At 51.3% G+C, this 8,660-nt stretch overlaps 1 protein-coding gene across 1 annotated transcript; it reads left to right on the top strand.

Moving 5' to 3' along the window:
* Nucleotides 1-344: 344 nt before the first annotated feature.
* On the top strand, nucleotides 345-8,234 carry NOCT (nocturnin). Its single transcript, XM_061991924.1, has 3 exons — nucleotides 345-675; nucleotides 4,887-5,156; nucleotides 6,127-8,234. The coding sequence occupies exons 1-3, from the start codon at nucleotides 492-494 to the stop codon at nucleotides 6,960-6,962; spliced, it is 1,290 nt and encodes a 429-aa protein (XP_061847908.1). The 5' UTR covers nucleotides 345-491; the 3' UTR covers nucleotides 6,963-8,234.
* The last annotated feature ends 426 nt before the right edge of the window (nucleotides 8,235-8,660 follow it).

Raw genomic sequence — 8,660 nt, forward strand, 5'->3', positions numbered from 1 at the left:
CCTCCGCCCCCAGCGTCACGGCTGACAGCCATGGGCGAGCCAGCCCGAGCGGCCCTGGCGGCGCCGGGAGAAAGGGGTCACGGGGCCGCCAACCCCCGCGGAGTGACGTTCGTGGGAACAGAACGCGCTGTCCTGACATCACCAGCGGAAAACCTCCGCTGGCTGAAACCATTCCACGGCGGAGGAGGGGGGAGAGGCGAGATGCGCTGCCGCGGCCGTCTCGGCGCAGTGCAACCCGCCGGCGGCAGCAAGAGACGCGGTGCCGCCCGGGAGACGCCGCCCCACCGGCGGGGTCGGAGCGGGCGGCGGCGCCCTCTCTGCGTGCACGTGGGTCCCCCCCCGTCCGCCGGTGCGGGTGGTACGTGCCGGATGTACCGACCGCGCGGGGCTCCGCCGCCGCCTCTATAAGCGCCGCCGCGGGGCAGGCGCGGGAGCCGTAGCTTGTCTCGTGCTGCCCGGTCCCGCTCCGCTCTTGCCGCCCCGCCGGGAGCATGTACCAGAGCCCCGCGCGCTGCCTGTGCTCGGCGCTGCCCGCCCTCTGCTGCGCGCCCGCCGCCGCCTCGGCCTCCCGCCTGCCGTTGCGCGCGCCTCCGCCGCCCTTCGGCCCCGCCGCCCCGCCGGCGGCAGCAGCAGCGGCGGGCGGCCCGCCCAGCCTGGGGACACCGCCCCGCATAGGTGGGTACCGGCGCCGGGAGAGCGGGCGGGCAGCGGCCGCGAGCAGCGGGTGCGGGGGGAGCGCCAACTCTGGCCGAGTCGGGCCGCAGGGACTGCAGTCCCATTGGAATCCTCAGGGGTCTCGGCGCGCGGCACCGCGCGTACCCGTTCCTTAGCCCGCCGCCTCTCTCTGCCGTGCCGTACCCTTTAATGTTTAACGTTCAGCGTTCCGGCTCGCTAAGCGTGAGCGGGCGACACCGGTTACTAAAGGGCGGGCGCTGCCGGGCGCGCCGCCCGTGCTGCAGAGGTGCTTCGGCGAGCGCCGAGACCCGGCGCCGGCCGCAGGCAACAGGCTGGGGGCAGACCCATGTGCTTCTGGGGTAACTCCCGCTGCCCGAATGGGCCCGTGTCCTCATCCCGCTGACGGGTGCATGCGGCCAGCGACCAGAGTCCTTCTCCGCTCCTCCACTGCTGCTCTTTGTGTAGGATGTGCTTGACTCATGCTGGCTTTCTCTACTACAGACTGTGTGTGGGAAAAGTCTGGGTTACTCAGGCAGGCGAGGCAGTGATGCTGTCAGGTTCCCACCTGCCTGTTCCTTTAGGTATCAATGATTACACCCTGTTCTTCATTCCCAAAATGGAAAACGTTCAAGGCCCTGGGTGTACTCTGTGCCTGGAGGCCATGTGAAGACACTACTTTGGTAGACACCACCCTCCCTCCCCTCTGCCTGCTGACCCACCACAAGGCTCAGAGCGGAACAGTGACGTATCCCACAGCCTCTGCGGTTTGCACTTGGCTGTAAGCTCTGTGTGTCAACAAGCAGCTTGTGCTGTGGCTAAACATGCACACCTGGAGGGAAGGCCTCTGGTGAAAGTTGGCGCAGAGGCCACCTTTGCTCCAGGCTGCTGCTGATGGGAGAGCTGTTGTGTCCAACATCCTGTGTAATATCTGAGGTGGTATTGTTGACCTGGCATGCACTTTTCCCTGTTGTCCTCAGCTGGGGTTGAGATGAAGTGGGTTTGTTCCCCATTGGTGGTTACAGGAGGGGTTTACAAGCCAGGCTGGGGCAGGGTACTTCTACTCTTCCCTGGTGAAGCCAGGCCAGGATGTCAAAGGGCAGGATTGAAGCTTCACGGAGCTACCAGGAAGAGGAGCCTGTGAGCTGGCACAGTCAAGCTCTTGATTGGAGCACTCATCAAAAAAAAGAAAGGTTTCCAAAGCTTGTGCCAAGCACTGACTCTGTATTACTCAGGCAGTTCTCTCTTTTATGGTGTTGCCTGTTGACTAGACAGCATCTCCCTTGTTGTGACAAGCTCTCTGAATCCCTGCATGTGAGTCCTGACTCCCCTGTGCATAAAGCTGGTCTGAGTGCTGAAACCAGGACTCGGAAACTCCAAGCAACAGCAACTGCCGCTTTGAATGTGGGTGGCCCAGGGCTGCAATCCCATTCCTAGCCTGAACAAGGCCCTACATGTAGTGTGGGATGTATCACATGGGGGTGGCAAGCTTCTCCTGGAGCTGGGATTGTAGGGAGGGCATCTCCATAAGCTGCTGGCCTCCTCAGCTATGGAGGTTGATGCAACTGTAGACCAGGCCACAGGTGTGGTGGAGCCCTTGGTCTGGCAGTCAGATCCCTGCAGTAAACAAGACAGGGCTTCTTGGCCAAAAACAGTGTTTGGACATAGGAAGTGAAAGGAAGGGAAACGAAAATGCTGTTTACCTTACCTAGAAGGTAAGGGCCATGGCTCTGACGCTCCGCTGCAGTCCCCTTGGCTTGCCTGCATGCTGCAGCCTTCACCTTTGCTGAAGCAAAGTCCTTAAGGTGTGTGATTGCTTAATGCCCAAGATCCTTGAAGTTCATCTTTTCTGTGCTGCTGCTGAATGACATAAACCTTGAACTTTGCAACCCATTCTTCTGAAGCTTAATGAATGGTTTAAGTTATCCCTATGCCCTCAGTGTGCTGAGGCACCACCCTTGCTGAGAGGAAGGCTTTTACTAGTTATTTTAAGCACCTCGAATAGCAAGGGCTGAGTTCATGTTCACTATTGCAACACCACACCAAGAGAATTGCTTCCATGTTCACCACCCACTGCTGAAGTGCAAGCTCAGGAGTCTGTCCCTCTGCACAAGCCAGCACCATGGTGTTGCAGTGCTGGCAGCAGACACTATCCCAGTAAGTCACAGGTCATTTAACTCGGACAGTAAGGACCTCAGAACCTTGTACTTGCCTCACTGCTATGAATGTGTTGCACATTGTGAAGTAACAAATGGATCTTGTATTTGGAGTTTCGGTGTCCAAGTGGTCAGTCTGGCCTCTGTTCTGCAGAACAATTCATTCCATGTGGTCCATCAGTCATCTTAAGCTGTCAGTTTCCTGTCCCCCTTCAGCCAAGGACTCCCAAGCCACCTGCACAATGGGCCTGAAAGCGTTTGCTGTACAGCCCAGGCCCTCTTTCATCCACCTTTCCCTAGGCTCTCAAAAGAAGACGGCAGCTCCTTTTCCTTTCTGAGACTGTCAGATCTGTGGTGCAACTGGCCCATGCAGGTTAGGTTATGCCTGACTCCCCATAAAGAGCTGGAAACCCCAGGACTGAGGAGATTTAGACAGTACTCTGGCTTTGTTTGCAGCTTGTCGGATGAACTTAGATGTCATCCTAGTGTAACAGATGCAAGCTGCTCAGAGTTTTTCAACTCCAGATGCACTGCACCTAGCTTGTCCTTTTCAATGTGCTCCCTCTGATTCAGACTAAGCAGTGAACAGCCGAGGCTCTTGCTTGCTAATGGCTTCTTGAAGCAGAACAACTCTCCGTTATTCCTTGGGAGATCAAGCCCTGCAGGAGGCGGGGCTGTGCAGAAGTAACTGCCTTGACATGGGCTTCCCCCTGCCCTCATGCCTAGTGTGGGACATAGGGTTTCTGCATGGCTGCCTGGCAGCTCTGTAGTGTGTAGGCTGGACTCTTCTGTAATAGGTACAGAGCATGGTCTTATTCCTGCTCCCCATCCCCTCACAGCTGTGTCAGCGTCCTGCTTAGAGATTTCATGGTTGGGCCTGCTCCCTCCACTGATAAATGACATTTCTTCTACTTCAGCAGTACCTGGCTTCTTGACAAGAACTGTAAGCTGAGAAAGACTGCAGAAACTGAAACACTTCAGAGACAGTTTCTCTTAAAAGATAATGCTTGTGAATCCAAGCTCACAGTCTGAGGAACTTCTGGTGCTTTAACTAAAAGGGTGAAGGTGGGAAGAGACAATCAAAGTTCCCCATTTACCACTTCCTTAGAACGGTTCAGAGGCACTATTCCACTGGCTTACGTGCCCAAAACATACATTATTTTTTTTTTTACTATCTTTAAGAGTAGCCATTTCCCTGAAGATAAGGACATGAGAAGCCTCCGCTGTGGGATATTTCTTTTCTCTTTTACCCCAAATAGCCATTGAACTGTTAGGGCTTCCATCTTCCTGCCTTCTCCTTTATGAGCTCTGTCACCACCATTGCTCTGTCACCAGCTCTTACCATTGGCAATGCTGTAGTTCAGGCTAGCAAAGGCCAAACATGCAAATGCTTTGGGTGGCACTCCAAATCTGCTGTGAGATGACAAACCTTGTCCATTTTGAAGTAACTGAAAGGTACAGATAACCCCTTTTTCCACTCCACATCCTGAGGCCTAAGCCAAAAGCAGCATCTGGCCGCTCTGCACTCATGAAAACGTTGCTGCATTTGGGGCAGATGACACTGTGGCCAGAGATTTGTATGAAATATTAACCCGAGGGAATGCTCTGCAGGCAGAAGGCCCACAGCCGGGAGGCATCCCAGACACAAGGTACTGGGCCATGCAGTGTGCTGTCTCTGTTAGACAAATAAGCAGGAGGCAGTTATTTGTCTACCTGCTGGGCCTTCTCTCTGAAGAGGGAGAAAGTACTGTTGATTTTGTTTCCTACAACATGTGCAGAAGTTAATTTTAGCCCTGCTATTCTGACTGAAAGAGTCCTTTCTTTGCTTAGAAGACACCTGCACCCATTTGGCAGTCCCTGATAATAAGCAAAATGCAGTGAGACTTGTGGGCAAAACTGATCCTACCTCTGCATCCTTCTTATTTCAACTCAGGCTCAGGAACAGCCTCCTGCACAAGCCACAACTTGCTGGCACTGTAACAAGGTTATCTGTAAGGCACCCAAGTGGTGAGAAGGGTCACAGTGGACATCTCTAACACCATTTTTTCCCCTTTCCAGTGTGTTCCATGGGAAACAGCACCAGTCGTCTCTACAGCGCGCTCACCAAGACACTGAGCAGCAGTGCTGTACCCCAGCACCAGGACTGCCTGGAGCAGCCGCACTCGGCGCAGCTGGATCCTATAGACCCCAAAGATTTGCTGGAGGAATGTCAGGTTGTTCTGCGGAAGCGGCCACCCCGCTTCCAGAGAGACTTTGTGGACCTGAAGAAAAGTGCTGCCAGTGACCACCGCCCCATTCGGGTCATGCAGTGGAACATCCTTGCCCAAGGTGGGTGCTGCATCTTAAGCTCAAGGCATGACCTCAAGATCAAATGCAGCAATGAAAACCTTTAAATGCAGATGTGTCTACATTGGTAGGAATGCCTGGGACTGGCAGGGCAGAGGGAGAGGGGTGAATTACCTGAGCGAGGGCTGAGGGACAGATTTTCAGCGCTTGCAATAGCGGTGTTTGCCTTCTGTTCTACAGGAAAGGGAGAAAGATCTCTTAACTCCTTAACACCAAAGGTAGCTCTGAATGCCTGTCTTAACTGAACATAGTATATTCCAAAATCTGTGACCCATCACATTTATTATTTGTAAAGCTTCTCTACACCTTTGCAATTAATTTACCAGTGAACGATTTAGGGATTCTGATCTGTTACAAGAATTCTTGATTCTTCAAAACAATTTTAACTGTTTTTTTCCTTAGAACCATAAAATCAAAGCTGTAGATTAACTTATCTGCTTAATCTTGAAATCTTTTAGGGTGAGAAATCCTCCTTGTAGGGATTGCCTTAACATTCTGCAGTTAAGTCACTGTATTTTTGCTTAGGCTAGTGAGTTTTGGGAGGAGGGGGAAGGAGTCTTTAATATCTATTGGTAAAAGGAACTTAATTTTCTTTTGAGAGGCTTTGGTGTTATGAGAAGTTCTTGGCAAGCCTCACACCCTTAAAGACAGCAGCCACTCCTGAAAAACCTGTCACTTGCGTGTAAAAGTGAAGGACACATGTTTTTACAAAGAAAGCCAAGTGTTGCAGAAGCCTCACATCACTTCCCATCAGAGCCTGTTGCACTGTGACCAACTGCCTGCTCTCTTGCAGGGCTGCAAGCAGCCCCTGGCAGCTGTGGCAGCTGGCTCCTGTGGCAGCTGGCTCCTGAGAGCAGAGCTCTGCCTCTGGCCTCTGCAGAGCCTAGAGGAAGACCACCGCTTTTAGCTAGTGGTAACTTCTTTTTTCTCTCTCTTTCCCTGCTAATTTCAGCTCTTGGAGAAGGTAAAGACAACTTTGTTCAGTGCCCCATGGAAGCTCTGAAATGGGAGGAGAGGAAGTGCCTCATCCTGGAGGAGATCCTTGCCTACAAACCTGACATCTTGTGCCTGCAAGAAGTCGACCACTATTTTGACACCTTCGAGCCCCTCCTCAGTCGACTGGGCTACCAGTGTACTTTCTTCCCTAAGCCGTGGTCCCCGTGCCTAGACGTGGAGCAGAACAACGGGCCCGACGGCTGCGCCATGTTTTTCCTCAAAGACCGCTTTGAGCTCATCAACAGCGCTAACATCCGCCTGACCGCCATGAAGCTCAAGACCAACCAAGTGGCCATAGCTCAGACGCTCAAGTGCAACGAAACCGGTAGGCTGTTCTGCATTGCAGTCACTCACCTGAAAGCCCGCACTGGCTGGGAGAGGTTTCGCTCTGCGCAAGGCTGTGACCTTCTCCAGAACCTGAAGAATATTACCCAAGGGGCAAAGATCCCTCTGATCATCTGCGGAGACTTCAACGCAGAGCCAACTGAGGAGGTCTACAGAGAATTTTCCAACTCCAGCCTCAACTTAAACAGCGCCTACAAGCTGCTGAGCCCCGATGGGCAGTCGGAGCCCCCGTATACCACCTGGAAGATCCGGCCCTCGGGAGAGTGCCGGCACACACTGGATTATATCTGGTATTCCCAGCATGCCTTGAATGTGAACTCAGCCCTGGGCTTGCTGACTGAAGAGCAGATTGGGCCCAACAGGCTCCCGTCATTCAACTACCCTTCTGATCACCTGTCTCTGGTGTGTGACTTTAGTTTCAATCAAGACCCAGACAGACTGCTGTAAATGTGTTGGGATGCCACTTGGTAGTGCAGTATCTTAACCCACTGCTATTTTAGAGAAAACGTTTGAAGCTGGGAGCTATGGAAAGAGAGGAAATACTGTTGACTAAACATTATTTCAGGCCCTTACTTGGAGTTATGCTGGCTGTTTGGCACTGGTTAACTTAGAGCTTCCAAGGGAGATAGAAAGGAGTCTGTGTTCTTGCCATGTCAGGGTTTGGAAACCGGAAGGCAAATGATCTTGATCCTTTCACTAACCCCTGTCTTTAAGGATTTAATCCTTTGATGAATGCAGAGGCCTTAGTATTTAAATCAAAACACTTGAGTTTGTAAAACAACTTGCCCTGACAGCATGCTCCTTTTATTTATTTCATGTGAGGCTTGACAACTCAGTGAGACTCTCTTAAGTCCTTTTCTGTTGCAATAAGGAGGTTTAACACAGTTTAGATGTGATCACCTCCAAACTCACACAAGTGTTTTCTTCTCTCTTTTACATGACTGTTTCATTAAAAGCAAATGGATAATGGCACATTGTGAGGAAGGGCCCCTCCAGTAAGAGCAGGGGAGGAACCAGAGGCTAACTACTCATTGTCATACAGAAAAATCCTCACTTTTCCAGATGAATGTGCATGTGTCCTTACACACAGTCTGTAGGTGTGTACACACAGTGATGCTTGCCTTTGTCTCTTCTGTGCTTCCCTCCAGATGTCACACCTCACCAAAGGTTATTTCCTCCTCTGCTTCAAGTATTACTTTTCTAAATGATTTAGATTTGTAGTCTTGTCAATCTTGCTGTTTCAGTGAAGGGCCAATCGTCATGTTGAAAGACTTCTATTTATCTTCAGAATCTAAAGCTACACTGGAACGTCTTAGAAGACAGAATTTATTTATTTATTGGAGAAGCGGTGATCCTGCATCTGACTTGAAAATCATACAGCAACAGTGCTCAGGAGCCTCTTTCCGTGGCCCAAGGGAACTCTGGCGAAGCACCTAGGCTGCAACGAAGCTGTGTTAGTATAGTAACTCTTGTGCATGGAGTGGTGCTCATTGGTATAAAATAGGTATTGCATATATGGATTGTAAACATGCCACTATACCCCAAAATTAGGTAGGGAGGAAGAAGGGAAGAGAGAGACAACAGTTGGATTTGGGCTGACAGTTAGATGGTTGGGAGAGAAAAGATAAAGCAATTGAAGCAGTACTTCCATGTAAAATAAGGCCCATGGTAACTCTTCAGTGTCCTAGGTGTTTATTAATAAAAGGTTTTTGAAAAAAAGGTAATGTCTGTGTTGCCATCTTTTTCATTTCCCTGTCGTAAGTAGGTCATCTGTCTCAACTGGTGACTGTGCTCCAAGTTAGTGGTGATGCTGCCCCTTCCAGGTTTCTTTCCCCTGACCCCACAGTTCTCATCTTGCAAGTTGGCACAGCTGCTTTCTGTTAACGGCAAGTGCTCTTTCTCAGACTTGAAATGCCCAAATTCCACAGCCAGGAAGTTGGCACAGCAAAGGGAGTTATCTTCAGCTATGTTAAGCTTCTCTCCCTTAGCTAAACATGAAGCCTAGGGTCTGTACTGCTGTAAATATTACCATTTCCAAGAATTGTGTGGTGCTACAAACCAGGCCAGTACTCCAAGGCAGTGTGCAAATAGTCCCTAAGCAGGATTTTACAACCAAGGAGTCTGACTGCATTGGTGAATACTGTC

The sequence above is a fragment of the Colius striatus genome, chromosome 3 (genome assembly GCF_028858725.1).
Source record: "Colius striatus isolate bColStr4 chromosome 3, bColStr4.1.hap1, whole genome shotgun sequence".
NCBI classification, from domain to species: Eukaryota; Metazoa; Chordata; class Aves; order Coliiformes; family Coliidae; genus Colius; species Colius striatus.

Excerpts from the sequence above, each read along its gene's own strand:
- NOCT (XM_061991924.1), top strand. The coding sequence starts at position 492 with ATGTACCAGAGCCCCGCGCGCTGCCTGTGCTCGGCGCTGCCCGCCCTC. Across the intron at positions 676-4,886 it reads GGGGACACCGCCCCGCATAG|TGTGTTCCATGGGAAACAGC; the intron begins GTGGGTACCGGC and ends TCCCCTTTCCAG. Across the intron at positions 5,157-6,126 it reads GTGGAACATCCTTGCCCAAG|CTCTTGGAGAAGGTAAAGAC; the intron begins GTGGGTGCTGCA and ends TGCTAATTTCAG.